A 20,965-nucleotide genomic window follows, 5' to 3' on the forward strand; every position below is an offset into this window, starting at 1 on the left:
TCTGATGGTGAGAGGCAAGCGCAGGAACCCAAGCAACAGAAATCAAGACTACATGTCATCATCAGAGCCCAATTCTCCCACCAAAGCAAACACGGAATATCCAAACACACCAGAAAAGCAAGATCTAGTTTCAAAATCATATTTGATCATGATGCTGGAAGACTTCAAGAAAGACATGAAGGCTTCCTGGTTGCTGCCGCTGCAGAGAGCCCCTGGGCAGCACCCCACGAGCGAACCTGAGCCTCGGGTCCACAGGTAAGACCAAATTTTCTGCTGCAAGAAAGCTGCCTGGTGAGTTTGGGACACACGGAAGCAGAATTTCTCTAGGACCGGGCACGTTCTGTGTTTACCGGAAGTCCCACACCCGCGGATCCCGGCCCGCAGCAGCTCTCTGCTCCCAGACCCGGTGAGAGAGAGACCCAACCGCCTGGTCAGGTGGGCACTCCTGAGGCTGCGGAGCTGAAGAGACCACCAACACTGCTCACCCCTGCCCACATCCCTGGCCCAAGAGGAAACTGTATAAGGCCTCTGGGCTCCCGTGGGGGAGGGCCCAGGAGCGGCAGGACCCCTGCCAGAGACACCGCCGGACCCTGAAGGAAACAGACCAGATAAACAGTTCTCTGCACCCAAATCCCATGGGAGGGAGAGCTAAACCTTCAGAGAGGCAGACACGCCTGGGAAACCAGAAGAGACTGCTCCCTGCACACACATCTCGGACGCCAGAGGAAAAAGCCAAAGACCATCTGGAACCCTGGTGCACTGAAGCTCCCGGAAGGGGCGGCACAGGTCTTCCTGGTTGCTGCCGCTGCAGAGAGCCCGTGGGCAGCACCCCACGAGCGAACCTGAGCCTCGGGACCACAGGTAAGACCAAATTTTCTGCTGCAAGAAAGCTGCCTGGTGAACTCAAGACACAGGCCCACAGGAACAGCTGAAGACCTGTAGAGAGGAAAAACTACACGCCCGAAAGCAGAACACTCTGTCCCCAGAACTGACTGAAAGAGAGGAAAACAGGTCTACAGCACTCCTGACACACAGGCTTATAGGACAGTCTAGCCACTGTCAGAAATAGCAGAACAAAGTAACACTAGAGATAATCTGATGGCGAGAGGCAAGCGCAGGAACCCAAGCAACAGAAACCAAGACTACATGCCATCATCGGAGCCCAATTCTCCCACTAAAACAAACATGGAATATCCAAACACACCAGAAAAGCAAGATCTAGTTTCAAAATCATATTTGATCATGATGCTGGAGGACTTCAAGAAAGACATGAACACACTTAGGGAAACACAGGAAAACATTAATAAACAAGTAGAAGCCTACAGAGAGGAATCGCAAAAATCCCTGAAAGAATTCCAGGAAAACACAATCAAACAGTTGAAGGAATTAAAAATGGAAATAGAAGCAATCAAGAAAGAACACATGGAAACAACCCTGGATATAGAAAACCAAAAGAAGAGACAAGTAGCTGTAGATACAAGCCTCACCAACAGAATTCAAGAGATGGAAGAGAGAATCTCAGGAGCAGAAGATTCCATAGAAATCATTGACTCAACTGTCAAAGATAATGTAAAGCGGAAAAAGCTACTGGTCCAAAACATACAGGAAATCCAGGACTCAATGAGAAGATCAAACCTAAGGATAATAGGTATAGAAGAGAGTGAAGACTCCCAGCTCAAAGGACCAGTAAATATCTTCAACAAAATCATAGAAGAAAACTTCCCTAACCTAAAAAAAGAGATACCCATAGACATACAAGAAGCCTACAGAACTCCAAATAGATTGGACCAGAAAAGAAACACCTCCCGTCACATAATTGTCAAAGCACCAAACGCACAAAATAAAGAAAGAATATTAAAAGCAGTAAGGGAAAAAGGTCAAGTAACATATAAAGGGAGACCTATCAGAATCACAACAGACTTCTCGCCAGAAACTATGAAGGCCAGAAGATCCTGGACTGATGTCATACAGAGCCTAAGAGAACACAAATGCCAGCCCAGGTTACTGTATCCTGCAAAACTCTCAATTAACATTGATGGAGAAACCAAGATATTCCATGACAAAACCAAATTTACACAATATGTTTCTACAAATCCAGCACTACAATGGATAATAAATGGTAAAGCCCAACATAAGGAGGCAAGCTATACCCTAGAAGAAGCAAGAAACTAATCGTCTTGGCAACAAAACAAAGAGAATGAAAGCACACAAACATAACCCCACATCCAAATATGAATATAATGGGAAGCACCAATCACTATTCCTTAATATCTCTCAATATCAATGGCCTCAACTCCCCAATAAAAAGACATAGATTAACAAACTGGATACGCAACGAGGACCCTGCATTCTGCTGCCTAGAGGAAACACACCTCAGAGACAAAGACAGACACTACCTCAGAGTGAAAGGCTGGAAAACAACTTTCCAAGCAAATGGTCAGAAGAAGCAAGCTGGAGTAGCCATTCTAATATCAAATAAAATCAATTTTCAATTAAAAGTCATCAAAAAAGATAAGGAAGGACACTTCATATTCATCAAAGGAAAAATCCACCAAGATGAACTCTCAATCCTAAATATCTATGCCCCAAATACAAGGGCACCTACATACGTAAAAGAAACCTTACTAAAGCTCAAAACACACATTGCACCTCACACAATAATAGTGGGAGATTTCAACACCCCAGTCTCATCAATGGACAGATCATGGAAACAGAAATTAAACAGAGATGTAGACAGACTAAGAGAAGTCATGAGCCAAATGGACTTAATGGATATTTATAGAACATTCTATCCTAAAGCAAAAGGATATACCTTCTTCTCAGCTCCTCATGGTACTTTCTCCAAAATTGACCATATAATTGGTCAAAAAACGGGCCTCAACAGGTTCAGAAAGATAGAAATAATCCCATGCGTGCTATCGGACCACCACGGCCTAAAACTGGTCTTCAATAACAATAAGGGAAGAATGCCCACATATACGTGGAAATTGAACAATGCTCTACTCAATGATAACCTGGTCAAGGAAGAAATAAAGAAAGAAATTAAAAACTTTTTAGAATTTAATGAAAATGAAGATACAACATACTCAAACTTATGGGACACAATGAAAGCTGTGCTAAGAGGAAAACTCATAGCGCTGAGTGCCTGCAGAAAGAAACAGGAAAGAGAATATGTCAGCAGCTTGACAGCACACCTAAAAGCTCTAGAACAAAAAGAAGCAAATACACCCAGGAGGAGTAGAAGGCAGGAAATAATCAAACTCAGAGCTGAAATCAACCAAGTAGAAACAAAAAGGACCATAGAAAGAATCAACAGAACCAAAAGTTGGTTCTTTGAGAAAATCAACAAGATAGATAAACCCTTAGCCAGACTAACGAGAGGACACAGAGAGTGTGTCCAAATTAACAAAATCAGAAATGAAAAGGGAGACATAACTACAGATTCGGAGGAAATTCAAAAAATCATCAGATCTTACTATAAAAACCTATATTCAACAAAATTTGAAAATCTGCAGGAAATGGACAATTTCCTAGACAGATACCAGGTATCGAAGTTAAATCAGGAACAGATAAACCAGTTAAACAACCCCACAACTCCTAAGGAAATAAAGCAGTCATTAAAGGTCTCCCAACCAAAAAGAGCCCAGGTCCAGACGGGTTTAGTGCAGAATTCTATCAAACCTTCATAGAAGACCTCATACCAATATTATCCAAACTATTCCACAAAATTGAAACAGATGGAGCCCTACCGAATTCCTTCTACGAAGCCACAATTACTCTTATACCTAAACCACACAAAGACACAACAAAGAAAGAGAACTTCAGACCAATTTCCCTTATGAATGTCGACGCAAAAATACTCAATAAAATTCTGGCAAACCGAATTCAAGAGCACATCAAAACAATCATCCACCATGATCAAGTAGGCTTCATCCCAGGCATGCAGGGATGGTTTAATATACGGAAAACCATCAACGTGATCCATTATATAAACAAACTGAAAGAACAGAACCACATGATCATTTCATTAGATGCCGAGAAAGCATTTGACAAAATTCAACACCCCTTCATGATAAAAGTCCTGGAAAGAATAGGAATTCAAGGCCCATACCTAAACATAGTAAAAGCCATATACAGCAAACCAGTTGCTAACATTAAACTAAATGGAGAGAAACTTGAAGCAATCCCACTAAAATCAGAGACTAGACAAGGCTGCCCACTCTCTCCCTACTTATTCAATATAGTTCTTGAAGTTCTAGCCAGAGCAATCAGACAACAAAAGGAGATCAATGGGATACAGATCGGAAAAGAAGAGGTCAAAATATCACTTTTTGCAGATGACATGATAGTATATTTAAGTGATCCCAAAAGTTCCACCAGAGAACTACTAAAGCTGATAAACAACTTCAGCAAAGTGGCTGGGTATAAAATTAACTCAAATAAATCAGTTGCCTTCCTCTATACAAAAGAGAAACAAGCCGAGAAAGAAATTAGGGAAACGACACCCTTCATAATAGACCCAAATAATATAAAGTACCTCGGTGTGACTTTACCCAAGCAAGTAAAAGATCTGTACAATAAGAACTTCAAGACACTGAGGAAAGAAATTGAAGAAGACCTCAGAAGATGGAAAGATCTCCCATGCTCATGGATTGGCAGGATTAATATAGTAAAAATGGCCATTTTACCAAAAGCAATCTACAGATTCAATGCAATCCCCATCAAAATACCAATCCAATTCTTCAAAGAGTTAGACAGAACAATTTGCAAATTCATCTGGAATAACAAAAAACCCAGGATAGCTAAAGCTATCCTCAACAATAAAAGGACTTCAGGGGGAATCACTATCCCTGAACTCAAGCAGTATTACAGAGCAATAGTGATAAAAACTGCATGGTATTGGTAGAGAGAAAGACAGATAGACCAATGGAATAGAATTGAAGACCCAGAAATGAACCCACACACCTATGGTCACTTGATTTTTGACAAAGGAGCCAAAACCATCCAATGGAAAAAAGATAGCATTTTCAGCAAATGGTGCTGGTTCAACTGGAGGGCAACCTGTAGAAGAATGCAGATCGATCCATGCTTATCACCCTGTACAAAGCTTAAGTCCAAGTGGATCAAGGACCTCCACATCAAACCTGCTACACTCAAACGAATAGAAGAAAAACTAGGGAAGCATCTGGAACACATGGGCACTGGAAAAAATTTCCTGAACAAAACACCAATGGCTTATGCTCTAAGATCAAGAATCGACAAATGGGATCTCATAAAACTGCAAAGCTTCTGTAAGGCAAAGGACACTGTGGTTAGGACAAAACGGCAACCAACAGATTGGGAAAAGATCTTTACCAATCCTACAACAGATAGAGGCCTTATATCCAAAATATACAAAGAACTCAAGAAGTTAGACCGCAGGGAAACAAATAACCCTATTAAAAAATGGGGTTCAGAGCTAAACAAAGAATTCACAGCTGAGGAAAGTCGAATGGCTGAGAAACACCTAAAGAAATGTTCAACATCTTTAGTCATAAGGGAAATGCAAATCAAAACAACCCTGAGATTTCACCTCACACATGTGCGATTGGCTAAGATCAAAAACTCAGGTGACAGCAGATGCTGGCGAGGATGTGGAGAAAGAGGAACACTCCTCCATTGTTGGTGGGGTTGCAGACTGGTAAAACCATTCTGGAAATCAATCTGGAGGTTCCTCAGAAAATTGGACATTGAACTGCCTGAGGATCCAGCTATACCTCTCTTGGGCATATACCCAAAATATGCCTCAACATATAAAAGAGACACGTGCTCCACTATGTTCATCGCAGCCTTATTTATAATAGCCAGAAACTGGAAAGAACCCAGATGCCCTTCAACAGAGGAATGGATACAGAAAATGTGGTACATCTACACAATGGAATATTACTCAGCTATCAAAAACAACGAGTTTATGAAATTCGTAGGCAAATGGTTGGAACTGGAAAACATCATCCTGAGTGAGCTAACCCAATCACAGAAAGACATACATGGTATGCACTCATTGATAAGTGGCTATTAGCCCAAATGCTTGAATTACCCTAGATCCCTAGAACAAACGAAACTCAAGACGGATGATCAAAATGTGAATGCTTCACTCCTTCTTTAAATGAGGAAAAAGAATACCCTTGGCAGGGAAGGGAGAGGCAAAGATTAAAACAGAGACTGAAGGAACACCCATTCAGAGCCTGCCCCACATGTGGCCCATACATATACAGCCACCCAATTAGACAAGATGGATGAAGCAAAGAAGTGCAGACCGACAGGAGCCGGATGTAGATCGCTCCTGAGAGACACAGCCAGAATACAGCAAATACAGAGGCGAATGCCAGCAGCAAACCACTGAACTGAGAATAGGTCCCCTATTGAAGGAATCAGAGAAAGAACTGGAAGAGCTTGAAGGGGCTCGAGACCCCAAAAGTACAACAATGCCAAGCAACCAGAGCTTCCAGAGACTAAGCCACTACCTAAAGACTATACATGGACTGACCCTGGACTCTGACCCCATAGGTAGCAATGAATATCCTAGTAAGAGCACCAGTGGAAGGGGAAGCCCTGGGTCCTGCTAAGACTGAACCCCCAGTGAACTAGTCTATGGGGGGAGGGCGGCAATGGGGGGAGGGTTGGGAGGGGAACACCCATAAGGAAGGGGAGGGGGGAGGGGGATGTTTGCCCGGAAACCGGGAAAGGGAATAACACTCGAAATGTATATAAGAAATACTCAAGTTAATAAAAGAAATAACAAAAAAAAAAAGAAAGACATGAAGAACTCCCTTAGAGAAATGCAGGAAAACAAAAATAAACAAATAGAAGCCTACAGAGAGGAATCACAAAAATCCCTGAAAGAATTCCAGGAAAACACAATCAAACAATTGAAGGAATTAAAAATGGAAATAGAAGCAATCAAGATAGAACACAGGGTAACAACCCTGGATATAGAAAACCAAAGGAAGAGACAAGGAGCCATAGATACAAGCATCACCAACAGAATACAAGAGATAGAAGAGAGAATCTCAGGAGCAGAATATTCCATAGAAATCATCCTCTCAATTGTCAAAGATAATGTAAAGCAGAAAAAGCTACTGGTCCAAAACATACAGGAAATCCAGGACTCAGTGAGAAGAACAAACCTAAGGATAATAGGTATAGAAGAGAGTGAAGACTCCCAGCTCAAAGGACCAGTAAATATCTTCAACAAAATCATAGAAGAAAACTTCCCTAACCTAAAGAAAAAGATACCCATAAGCATGCAAGAAGCCTACAGAACTAAAAATAGATTGGACCAGAAAAGAAACACCTCCCGTCACATAATAGTCAAAACACCAAATGCACAAAACAAAGAAAGAATATTAAAAGCAGTAAGGGAAAAAGGTCAAGTAACATATAAAGGCAGACCTATCTGAATCACACCAGACTTCTCACCAGAGACTATGAAAGCCAGAAGATCCTGGACAGATGTCATACAGAGAACACAAATGCCAGCCCAGGTTACTGTATCCTGCAAAACTCTCAATTAACATAGATGAAGAAACCAAGATATTCCATGACAAAACCAAATTTACACAATTTCTTTCTATAAATCAGTGCTACAAAAGATAATAAATGGTAAAGCCCAGCATAAAGAGGCAAGCTAAACCCTAGAGAAAGCAAGAAACTAATTGTCTTGGCAACAAAACAAAGAGAAGAAAAGCACACAAACATAACCTCACATCCAAATATGAATATAACAGGAAGCAATAATCACTATTCCTTAATATCTCTCAACATCAATGGTCTCAACTCCCCAATAAAAAGACATAGATTAACAAACTGGATACGCAACGAGGACCCTGCATTCTGCTGCTTCAGGAAACACACCTCAGAGACAAAGACAGACACTACCTCAGAGTGAAAGGCTGGAAAACAACTTTCCAAGCAAATGATCGGAAGGAGCAAGCTGGAGTAGCCATTCTAATATCAAATAAAATCAATTTTCAACTAAAAGTCATCAAAAAAGATAAGGAAGGATACTTCATAGTCATCAAAGGAAAAATCCACCAAGATGAACTCTCAATCCTAAATATCTATGCCCCAAATACAAGGGCACCTACATACGTAAAAGAAACCTTACTAAAGCTCAAAACACACATTGCACCTCACACAATAATAGTAGGAGATTTCAACACCCCAGTCTCATCAATGGACAGATCATGGAAACAGAAATTAAACAGAGATGTAGACAGACTAAGAGAAGTCATGAGCCAAATGGACTTAACAGATATTTATAGAACATTCTATCCTAAAGCAAAGGATATACCTTCTTTTCAGCTCCTCATGGTACTTTCTCCAAAATTGACCATATAATTCATCAAAAAACGGGCCTCAACAGGTACAGAAAGATAGAAATAATCCCATGCGTGCTATCAGACCACCACGGCCTAAAACTGGTCTTCAATAACAATAAGGGAAGAATGCCCACACATACGTGGAAATTGAACAATGCTCTACTCAATGATAACCTGGTCAAGGAAGAAATAAAGAAAGAAATTAAAGACTTTTTAGAATTTAATGAAAATGCAGGTACAACATATCCAAACTTACGGGACACAATGAAAGCTGTGCTAAGAGGAAAACTCATAGTGCTGAGTGCCTGCAGAAAGAAACAGGAAAGAGCATATGTCAGCAGCTTGACAGCACACCTAAAATCTCTAGAACAAAAAGAAGCAAATACACCCAGGAGGAGTAGAAGGCAGGAAATAATCAAACTCAGAGCTGAAATCAACCAAGTAGAATCAAAAAGGACCATAGAAAGAATCAACAGAACCAAAAGTTGGTTCTTTGAGAAAATCAACAAGATAGATAAACCCTTAGCCAGACTAACGAGAGGACACAGAGAGTGTGTCCAAATTAACAAAATCAGAAATGAAAAGGGAGACATAACTACAGATTCAGAGAAAATTCAAAAAATCATCAGATCTTACTATAAAAGCCTATATTCAACAAAACTTGAAAATCTACAGGAAATGGACAATTTCCTAGACAGATACCAGGTACCGAAGTTAAATCAGGAACAGATAAACCAGTTAAACAACCCCATAACTCCTAAGGAAATAGAAGCAGTCATTAAAGGTCTCCAACCAAAAAGAGCCCAGGTCCAGACGGGTTTAGTGCAGAATTCTATCAGACCTTCATAGAAGACCTCATACCAATATTATCCAAACTATTCCACAAAATTGAAACAGATGGATCACTACCGAATACCTTCTACGAAGCCACAATTACTCTTATACCTAAACCACACAAAGACCCAACAAAGAAAGAGAACTTCAGACCAATTTCTCTCATGAATATCGACGCAAAAATAATAAAATTCTGGCAAAGCGAATCCAAGAGCACATGAAAACAATCATCCACCATGATCAAGTAGGCTTCATCCCAGGCATGCAGGGATGGTTTAATATACGGAAAACCATCAACGTGATCCATTATATAAACAAACTGAAAGAACAAAACCACATGATCATTTCATTAGATGCTGAGAAAGCATTTGACAAAATTCAACACCCCTTCATGATAAATGTCCTGGAAAGAACAGGGATTCAAGACCCATACCTAAACATAGTAAAAGCCATATACAGCAAACCAGTTGCTAACATTAAACTAAATGGAGAGAAACTTGAAGCTATCCCACTAAAATCAGGGACTAGACAAGGCTGCCCACTGTCTCCCTACTTATTCAATATAGTTCTTGAAGTTCTAGCCAGAGCAATCAGACAACAAAAGGAGATCAAGGGGATACAGATTGGAAAAGAAGAAGTCAAAATATCACTATTTGCAGATGATATGACAGTATATTTAAGTGATGCCAAAAGTTCCACCAGAGAACTACTAAAGCGGATAAACAACTTCAGCAAAGTGGCTTGGTATAAAATTAACTAAAATAAATCAGTAGCCTTCCTCTACACAAAAGAAAACCAAGCTGAGAAAGAAATTGGGGAAATGACACCCTTCATGATAGACCCAAATAATATAAAGTCCTCGGTGTGACTTTACCCAAGCAAGTAAAAGATCTGTACAATAAGAACTTCAAGACACTGAGGAAAGAAATTGAAGAAGACCTCAGAATATGGAAAGATCTCCCATGCTCATGGATTGGCAGGATTAATATAGTAAAAATGGCCATTTTACCAAAAGCGATCTACAAATTCAATGCAATCCCCATCAAAATACCAATCCATTTCTTCAAAGAGTTAGACAGAACAATTTGCAAATTCATCTGGAATAACAAAAAACCCAGGATAGCTAAACCTATTCTCAACAATAAAAGGACTTCAGGGGGAATCACTATCCCTGAACTCAAGCAGTATTACAGAGCAATAGTGATAAAAACTGCATGGTATTGGTACAGAGACAGACAGATAGACCAATGGAACAGAATTGAAGACCCAGAAATGAACCCACACACCTATGGGCACTTGATTTTTCACAAAGGAGGCAAAACCATCCAATGGAAAAAAGATAGCATTTTCAGCAAATGGTGCTGGTTCAACTGGAGGTCAACATGTAGAAGAATGCAAATCGATCCATGCTTATCACCCTGTACAATGCTTAAGTCCAAGTGGATCAAGGACCTCCACATCAAACTAATAGAAGAAAAACTAGGGCAGCATCTCAAACACATGGGCACTGGAAAAAATTTCCTGAACAATACACCAATGGCTTATGCTCTAAGATCAAGAATCGACAAATGGGATCTCATGAAACTGCAAAGCTTCTGTAAGGCAAAGGACACTGTTTTTAGGACAAAACGGCAACCAACAGATTGGGAAAAGATCTTTACCAATCCTACAACAGATAGAGGCCTTATATCCAAAATATACAAAGAACTCAAGAAGGTAGACCGCAGGGAGACAAATAACCCTATTAAAAATGGGGTTCAGAGCTAAACAAAGAATTCACAGCTGAGGAATGCCGAATGGCTTAGAAACACCTAAAGAAATGTTCAACATCTTTAGTCATAAGGGAAATGCAAATCAAAACAACCCTGATATTTCACCTCACACCAGTGAGAATGGCTAAGATCAAAAACTCAGGTGACAACAAATGCTGGGGAGGTTGTGGAGAAAGAGGAACACTCCTCCATTATTGGTGGGATTGCAGACTGGTACAACCATTCTGGAAATCAGTCTGGAGGTTCCTCAGAAAATTGGACATTGAACTGCCTGAGGATCCAGCTATACTTCTCTTGGGCATATATCCAAAAGATGCCCCAACATATAAAAAAGACATGTGTTCTACTATGTTCATAGCAGCCTTATTTATAATAGCCAGAAGCTGGAAAGAACCCAGATGCCCTTCAACAGAGGAATGGATACAGAAAATGTGGTACATCTACACAATGGGATATTACTCAGCTATCAAAAACAATGCCTTTATGAAATTCATAGGCAAATGTTTGGAACTGGAAAATATCATCCTGAGTGAGGTAACCCAATCACAGAAAAACACACATGGTATGCACTCATTGATTAGTGGCTATTAGCCCAAATGCTTGAATTACCCTAGATGCCTAGAACACATGAAATCAAGATGGATGATCAAAATGTGAATGTTTCACTCCTTCTTTAAAAGGGGAACAAGAATACCCTTGGCAGGGAATAGAGAGGCAAAGATTAAAACAGAGACAGAAGGAACACCCATTCAGAGCCTGCCCCACATGTGGCCCATACATATACAGCCACCCAATTAGACAAGATGGATGAAGCAAAGAAGTGCAGGCCGACAGGAGCTGGATGTAGATCTGTCCTGAGAGACACAGCCAGAATACAGCAAATACAGAGGCGAATGCCAGCAGCAAACCACTGAACTGAGAACAGGACCCCCGTTGAATGAATCAGAGAAAGAACTGGAAGAGCTTGAAGGGGCTCGAGACCCCATATGAACAACAATGCCAAGCAACCAGAGCTTCCAGGGACTAAGCCACTACCTAAAGACTATACATGGACTGACCCTGGACTCTGACCTCATAGGTACCAATGAATATCCTAGTAAGAGCACCAGTGGTAGGGGAAGCCCTGGGTCTTGCTAAGACTGAACCCCCAGTGAACGTGAACGTTGCGGGGAGGGCGGCAATGGGGGGAGGATGGCGAGGGGAACATCCATAAAGAAGGGGAGGGGGAGGGGTTAGGGGGATGTTGGCCCGGAAACCGGGAAATGGAATAACACTCGAAATGTAAATAAGAAATACTTAAGTTAATAAAAAGGTAATAAAAAAAAGTTAAAAAAATTACAAGCAAACACAATTGACCTCATTCCTTCATCCTGTATCCACCCTTGAGTTTTCAAAATCTGCATCTATAGTCATTTTTGTCTTAAGAGATCTAACAGCTAAAAGCTGGTCTGTTCTTTCACTCCCAGTCACACAATAGTAACCATGGTTGTAATGTAGCCCAGAAACTTTGGTAGGGCAGATTTCCTTGGCTATTGTGGCCACCTTTAGTATTTGAGAGTCTGATCAGGTAAATAATCCCTTTTCAGAAGTATCTCTGCAGTCTCTCAGAACCTTTACAGGGATACCGAAGTAGTGAGTATTTGCTTCAGATGCAATGTCTAAGTGGTTGTGTGGCTGGGATAAAACCAAACAGAACAGAACAAAACGAAACGAAAGGAAACGAAACGAAAGGAAACGAAACGAAACGAAAGGAAAGGAAAGGAAAGGAAACGAAACGAAACGAAACGAAACGAAACGAAATAAAACAATTTTTGTTAGCTCATTTTTCTTGGCAAGCCGGAGTGCATACCAGGTAGGGAATGCATACCACGCAGGATGGTCTGAGCAAACCAATCCCTGAGCAGACCCCTAACACTGCGAAGGACTTGTTCCTGGAGGAATAAGGTTGCACAGGGAGTCTGTGTCACTGTGTCTGGCTGCTCATACCTGCATCAGGGAAAAGAAGTGATTCATTGTTATTCCGATATAGTCCTGCAGCCAGCTCTCGTTAATGATATCAAGTCTCTCCTGCTCTGCCTCTTCCTTCCTCGCTTCACAGATGTCCCACAGGCGGTCTCGCAGATCCTGAGTGAAAAGAAATAGCGTGGCTCTGCTTAAGAATCGTGCCTTGTACTCCTTCAGTATCAAGCACCCAAGAGCCTTTGCGCCTGGAGATGCCCCTTACAAAGACACGACTAACAAGTTTCCGTGTTAGATATTTTTTTTTTAATTAGGACTGTGACCTCTTGTTCTCTCAGATCAGGTGCCCACAAGTCTATCGTACTTTCCATGGATAGTTCTATCTGTGTGCTAGTAGTTTCTTTGTTAATCAACGTGTTTTGTTGAATGCCACTTTATGTGAATTGAAAAACAAAACAAAAGCAAATATTGTTGGTAGGGAAAAACACACTTTTGCATTTGAACCAAGGCCACAGGTTTATTACTTACCACAGATGCAGCGTACTTTGATAAAAAAATGTTTGTAACGGGATGATCAACATCAGCTCAGCAGCATACCGGGCTGTGGCCAGTGAGGAAGAGTGTGAACAGGATAATGTCTAACATGGTATAGTGATTAGGCCTAAGTATGGGCACTTGGGAATTTTTCATTTGTTTCAGAATGGTTCTGAGTATGAGTTCTTCTTAAATGTGCTGCTGACTTATCTGATCACCCATTAGATGCCTGCAAGCACCATTAGGCAGCTCATTCATTATCTTTATTTTTATAAGAGGGTACTGGGTCATAGGGAAGGCATTTTCCTCAGGTGAGTAAATGGTAAAGCTCGGATGTGAATCTTTGGGTTTGAGTAACATGTAGCACTCAGTTTTAAGCTCCAGAAATGATATAAGAGTAGAATTTAATACATAGGCGAATGCCAGCAGCAAACCACTGAACTGAGAACAGGACCCCCGTTGAAGGAATCAGAGAAAGGACTGGAAGAGCTTGAAGGGCCTCGAGACCCCATATCAACAACAATGCCAAGCAACCAGAGCTTCCAGGGACTAAGCCACTAACTAAAGACTATTCCTGGACTGACCCTGGACTCTGACTTCATAGGTAGCAATGAATAGCCTAGTAAGAGCACCAGTGGAAGGGGAAACCCTTGGTCCTGCCAAGACTGAACCACCAGTGAACGTGATTGTTGGTAGGGGGGTGGTAATAGGAGGAGGATGGGGAGGGGAACACCCATATAGAAGGAGAGGGGGAGGGGCTAGGGGGATGTTGGCCTGGAAACGGGGAAGGGGAATAACAATCGAAATGTAAATAAGAAATACTCAAGTTAATAAAGATGGGGGGAAAAAAAGAACTCTAGAGAGTAGAATTTAAGACAGAAAGTACTTTAGGGGCTCACATGGCTATAATACTGTTTCTAGGAATAGACAGCCCTGCAGATACACTTTGTCATTCTGTCTTTATCCCATAATGCTTCCTTGGAGAAGCAGTTTGATGAGGAGTTTAGGTGCTTGGACATAGATTCCTATGCTGCCGCTTAACATGCTAAACTACTGGCCATATTTCTTCAGCTATACAATGGGGTTGTTACTGGTAGTACCTTCCTAGGATCACTGCTGTGTGGACAAAATAAGAAAGACAGCAACTAGCGAGTACTGAGCATTTAGAAACGATGGTTGCTGCATTATATAATGAGCTTGTTAAAATCTGTTGCAAGGAAAGGGAACAGAGGTGTCTGAGCTACAGTAATTTAAAGTTTCATTTCCAAAGATCATGTAGCTATAAAATACAAAAAATATAGAAGGATAGAGCTGGTTTTTCAACTAACATTACTTGTATCACTTTAAAAAATGGGTGTGAAGCCCGGTATGTGGTGTGTGTTAACATGTCTTTAATCCCAGCAATTGGGAGGCAGAGGCAGGTGGAATTGAGTTGGAGGCTAGCCTAGTCTACAGAGTTCCAGGAAAGCCAGTGCTGCACAGAGAAATCCTGTCTCAAAAACAAATGAACAAATAAATAAATGGATGTATATTAGCCTCATCCCAAACCAAACTTGAATTATTCACAGGCATGAAAGGATGGCAAGTTTTACTTAGGCTGCACAATTTTCTCCACTGTGCACTAGTGAGAATCTGCTGCTTCAAAGTCTTACTGTATTTTTGATGAGGCTTATTATGTTCAAATTGAGCCTTTCTCAAGTAGAATCATACTTGGTTCCGAGCTTCCTCGGAGAAGCAATTGGATGAGGAGTTCCACATACATATCTTTTTTTTTTCCATCTTTATTAAATTGGGTATTTTTTATTTACATCTCAATTGTTATTCCCTTTCCTAGTTTCCAGGCCAACATCCCCCTAATCCCTCCCCCTCCCCTTCTCTATGGTGTTCCCCTCCCCATCCTCCCCCTATTACCACCCCCCCCCCACCAACAATCACGTTCACTGGGGGTTCAGTCTTGGCAGGACCAAGGGCTTCCCCTTCCACTGGTGCTCTTACTAGGCTATTCCTTGCTACCTATGAGGTTGGAGCCCAGGGTCAGTATCTTAATAACAAAAGTTTACTCAGAAGAATATGTGTTGACTTGTTCCCTCTTTGCTCTTCTTGTCAGCAATGTCTTTGTCTGTATATGATTGATATTTTAATTCTAATGTTTAATTTTCTTATTTGTGAAGTAGTCAAGGAACGTTTTTTATTCTCATTAATTCTATCCTCCTTTTCTCAAATTTAATTTCTACCTTCTTTTTGAAACTATGTTTATTTATATTCTTTCATGTATACAGAAAAACAATCAAACAAACAAAATAAATAAACTCACTAAGTACAAACATGTGTATCTATTTAATCTAATGCTGACATCTTTCAGGATCTTCTTAAAATATCTGCCTAGCATCCTATAAATGCTAAAATGAGATCCCTATCTGATTTCATATTTTAAATATTTAAAAGTAAAATGTGAAGTTGTAAAAAAAAATAGTAAAAATATGGTGAAGTTACATTTAATCCTAGGTTGGATTATTTTTAAATTGTCCATTAAAGGCAATATAATAAAAATTTCTAAATTACTTACATGAACATTTAAAAGCCTCAAATAAGTCAACATCAAACTTGGAATATATTTATAATATATTATGAAAGAATGGTATTTAACCATAGTATATAAAAAAGATATACCAGTTACTAAGAAAAAGAGTGCATTTCAGCAGAAGAATAGGTAGGAATCACAATTAGGATTCAGAAGACATAAAATAAAAGATTATTAAATGGGAAAAAATAGCTAACTTCAAATACAAAAGGAAGAAATACAATGCAAATTTTAAGAAAACATCTATATTTTTATCCACTAAGTTGGCAAAAATTTAAATATATGATAGAATTAATATTGGATGCATTCCTATAACCTATTGCTTTAAGTAAAATTCAAATCTCTATTGCTAATTTTTAAATTAAATTGAAAATAAAAATTTGTAAGTTTTCAATGTCTAAAAGAACTTAGACATAAGCACAATCTTTTACTCAATTATTTTAACTTTTTATTTATAGTCTTATAAATTAGCTCAAGAAAACTGTTAATTATTAATGATGTCAATATGTATATAACTAGTTTAAATGTTATGATATAATTTTATATTAAAATTGGTACATACAAGTTTGTTAGTGAAATATGATTAATAATGGAAACCTCCTCAAAAATCATTATAATGTTCACTAGACAAACCCTTTAGTCATAAAAATGTTGCTATAGATGAATTCTTATTCACAAAGAAAACATTTTGTATTGATGAATAAAATGTTGAAAAGGTATATATGTACTGCATATAAATTTTTTGAAAATTATTAGAAATGGTAAATATATTTGTACATATAACTGTAGCTACTATTGGCTGGGATTATAGACTTGTCATTTTAAGTCTGATTTCTACTCATTATTTAATTAATCTACAGTAGACACGTGGTGCATTTGGATTTCGAAAAAGGGATAAATGACATATCCAGACTACTAAATTTCCCCTTTCTCTGCCAGCAGCCATCTACTATGAGAAAGAAATGTAGAGGAGAGAGACTCTGAGGCTGGTTCTATGAACAGTGGGAAAGAAACAGAAACAAAAGGCAGTTGTAGGATTTACTTAGATGAATTATTTTGAGAAATGCTTAAGGACAAGTAATAGGTGAACATCGCTTAGGTGAAAGCTATTGGCATGTCCCTGTCATCCAGGCCATGAGGCTGTCTTGCTATTTTTGTGAGAGATCATGGCTGGTTTCCCGACTGGTCTTCTTGATCTTTATTTCCCTACGGGAGCATTTAAAACCATACATCTGGGTTTCCTGTCTTTACTATAAAGTGACCCAAGACCTTGGGTCATATGGTCTCCTACAATCCTTCTGACCTCATCAGTAACCTCTCACCTATATTCACTTTGCTCTCCAGTCCTCGAGAGTCTCCATGCACATCAAGACTTGGGATCGCTATGGCTTTGTTCTCTCTGACTGATTAACCTTCCTCTGTATATGCATGGAGTTCACTCCAGCATTCTGGCTCTCAGTCCATTCAATTATCCTATGTGTAGGATTTCCACATCCACAACAAGCAAAATAGTTATAGAAATGCTTCAACCTCTTGTTTGTTTTCTTGATGTCATCATAGATTTTAAAAACAAACAAACAAACAAACAAACATAATACCACACTCATCTTACATTTATTGGTTTTTAATTATTCTATCCACTGGCTACCATCATGGAAATATATTTGTGTTCACCTGTTAAACCTTAGTCCTGTGGACATAACAAATGCTTTACTATTTTCACACCACATAATGGACTCTGGGGTAGAGTTGGCAATATATTTGTTACACAAATGACTATAATGATACCTTTTATAGACAATTCCTTTGAGTTGATACATTTGATCTTGGAAGGCAGCTGGCTAGTAGTCAGGATATTCTAGGGTGGGTGTGGTGGCACATACAATTAGTGCCAGGGCTTGGGAAGTAGAGGCAGGTGGACCTATGAATGTTTGAAGGCAGCCTGGTTGACATAGTGAGCTTTAGATCTTCCAAGGCTATGTAGTGAGATCTTGCCTCAAACAAACAAACCTAATCAAGATGTTATGAAAGATGGGGAATATTTCATCTTATTCTCTGCCAACAGCCATCTACTATGAGAAAGAAGTCTTATCTTAAGCTCCTAAGACTCAAGAAATTCTAAAAGGAGGCTTATTTAATGCTAGAAGTAAACAACCCAAAAGATTTAAGAAGTTTCTCACACTAATGTGTCTTTCAGACCACATGATGGACTCTGGGTTAGAGTTGGCAATATATTTGTTACACAAATGACTATAATGATATCTTTTATAGACAATTCCTCTGAGTTGATACAGTTGATACATCCCCTCCCCCAAACAATACAGGCTATTGCCTCTGCTCTTAGATGATCACCAGAACTTGACAGTAAGAACCTACTGCTGAAAATGCCACCTATCCTAGTAACAAGACCTAGAGAAATCAAGTCAGTATTCACCAGGAAGCTTCTTCCCTTCAAGCTAGCCCTCATCATACTAAAAGACCCTATGCAGATTTCTGGAGGTAAACTGTCATCAATAAATTTATCCAGTTGTCAACTACGTAAGCTACATTAATGCTTGGTATGGGAAGAAAAGTACATGGATATAATAGTGGAACAAATGTTATGAGGTAACCAACTACTGTCTGACTAGAATTAAAGCCCACTTTGCAGTAGAAAATACCTGCTTGGAACTACAAATTTGAACAAAACCACCATAGTTAGGGAGTCAGAGGTGACAAGGCCAAACCAACTACTATTATGTTACTTAATGAACATAATATCAAACCACTCTCTAAATTCATGCCTTTCTACCCATAGATCTGTCTAACTCTCAAATCAGATCAGAAAAATTTCTTTTTGTAGTAGATATTGGCTAGAAAAGAAACTCATAAATGGTCAAAACACAGAGAATAAATGACTGCTTCTGCACTCAGAAACAGATAGCAGTTGTTGTAGACTTTACAAGACCTGTGCATGATCAAGCTAATCAAAATTCTAGTATGAAATAGGTGCTAAAGAGCTCCCACTCTAAAGTAAATTTCTATGGACAGTCAATGGCTTCAGGAGGAGGGAAAGCCAGTTTTCTTAAGGGATGTGATTTCTGGTACTTTGAACATGCTCCAGCGATGGGCCACACACAGAAGCATATAGACAAAACATATTGAATTTAATAAAAGAAGAGATGAAGTTGTGGGAGTTAGGACAGTGGGAGGTTGATCCTGAAAGAGTTAATGAGAGGAGTTAAGGTGAATATGATCAAAATATGTTGTATGAAATTCTCAAAGAATAATTGATATTTGTTCAAAGAAGTTCCCCAAACTGACCAGATACATCGGACCACTAGATCTCCAAGTTTATAAAAGCAGTAAAGGCTAGACACTCCCAACATAGAACTGGTGGAGTAGCCATGCTTCCCAGAAGGGATTCCGACAAGCTGGTACCTAGAAGAGGCAGAGAGTGCTTGAGCCACCTGGAAGAGGTTCTCTTTAATCTGTCAAGCTATTTCCAAGTTGTGCAGTGAGCTCTAGGTTTTCAGATTTTTTTGAGCCATGACCCATGCTTGATAAACTTTGAGTCATTTAAGCTTCTGTAAGTAACCTCTCTCTCCCGCACTCCTTTAAGCAACTATGCTAAACTCATTACCAAGCTGGGCTGTGTTTCTTCACTTCTCTTGTAAATCCCCTGTCTAGAATGAATAGAAATTTAGTTACATTTCCCTAGGAATAGTGCCATACAACAAGATCATAATATTTGACTCTCATTAACCAACACATAAAACAGTTTCAAGATATCCCTGTGCTGGTACGAGCGAGGTTTATCAGTTGACACAGGGGAGATGAAGTCTGTGGAAATGAATAGGGCTTCTTGTGCACTAGAAGCCCTTACCTCAAACATCAAGGTAATAAACTTGATTTATGAACTCACAAGAATCTACCTGCATTCCAACTTCTTTTTTTTTTTTTTCCGGAGCTGGGGACCAAACCCAGGGCCTTGCGCTTCCTAGGCAAGCGCTCTACCACTGAGCTAAATCCCCAACCCTGCATTCCAACTTCTAAGGATATGTTTGATAGAGAGAGGGAGATATGGAGACTATGTCAGTAGACCTCAGAAGACCTGGTCACTAGAAAGAAGGCTGGGTTGTCTTCATTTCCTTCTTATTGCTGTTAGGGTGTGTAAGTAGAGTCAGGAGGGGTATGTAATTACCACCAGGTATGGCCAAAGCTAGGCAGACCAACTGATGTGAAGAGTCTACAAAGCAGATGTCAAGAATTCTCCTGCATGGATGGTGTCAGCCCACACTTCTTCTAAGAAGTGTGCCATATATGTATTCTGAACCCAAAGTGCAGAGCAGTCAGTGAAGTTTCTAATTTGTTACATTATTAATAACTGGGCCAGAGTTCAAATAATTGTATTTCTAATCCATGCTTCCATTCCTAAAAATGGAAAGGGGATGAAGGGTACAGATGGAGCAATGAAACTGTGGTGGCCCTGTCCCGGGAGGTTATGGGAGTCCTTACATTTACTCTTTGGTGTAGTTCAGCCTTTGTTTCCTCATCTTCCCACAGGTCTTCAGGAACTGAGTTGAAATCAGCCTGCCACTGAGATACAAAATCTTGCTTGTGATCTGGACGCCTTAGAAACTCCTGAAAACTTGTCCTGTAAGGAGTGGAGAGAAGAAGATGGATCTTTGGCCTACCTAAACATAACTAAATTCTGCCTTTGGGGATTTTACTTACCTAGTCTCATATAAATAAGAGAGCACGGTGTGTTGGCTTTCTCTGAGCTGTCGAAGCACTGTTTTGATGTGGCTTATGTAGGTTTTCTCTATCAGTTCCCAGTAAGGTACTAAAAACGAAGGTAGCTCCTGTTAAACAGCAAATCACAGAGATCAGGGTTCGAAAATGGAAATTCTTGTGAGTAGTTGAGTCAAAAGAACACTAGTTAT

At 39.8% G+C, this 20,965-nt stretch overlaps 1 protein-coding gene across 8 annotated transcripts in view; it reads right to left on the reverse strand.

Annotated features, from left to right (window-relative positions):
- Window positions 1-20,965, reverse strand: part of Spef2 (sperm flagellar 2) — a 182,196-nt gene that overhangs the window by 50,548 nt on the left and 110,683 nt on the right. For all 8 annotated transcript variants that reach the window (NM_022620.2, XM_039103075.2, NM_001415008.1 and 5 more), the window contains 3 exons: window positions 20,757-20,884; window positions 20,538-20,676; window positions 12,953-13,090 (listed from right to left, as the gene is read on the reverse strand). In NM_022620.2, the coding sequence (NP_072142.2) occupies window positions 12,953-13,090; window positions 20,538-20,676; window positions 20,757-20,884 (405 nt within the window). The remainder of the gene's footprint in view (window positions 1-12,952; window positions 13,091-20,537; window positions 20,677-20,756; window positions 20,885-20,965) is intronic.

Source organism: Rattus norvegicus, chromosome 2 (assembly GCF_036323735.1).
Source record: "Rattus norvegicus strain BN/NHsdMcwi chromosome 2, GRCr8, whole genome shotgun sequence".
Lineage (NCBI taxonomy): Eukaryota > Metazoa > Chordata > Mammalia > Rodentia > Muridae > Rattus > Rattus norvegicus.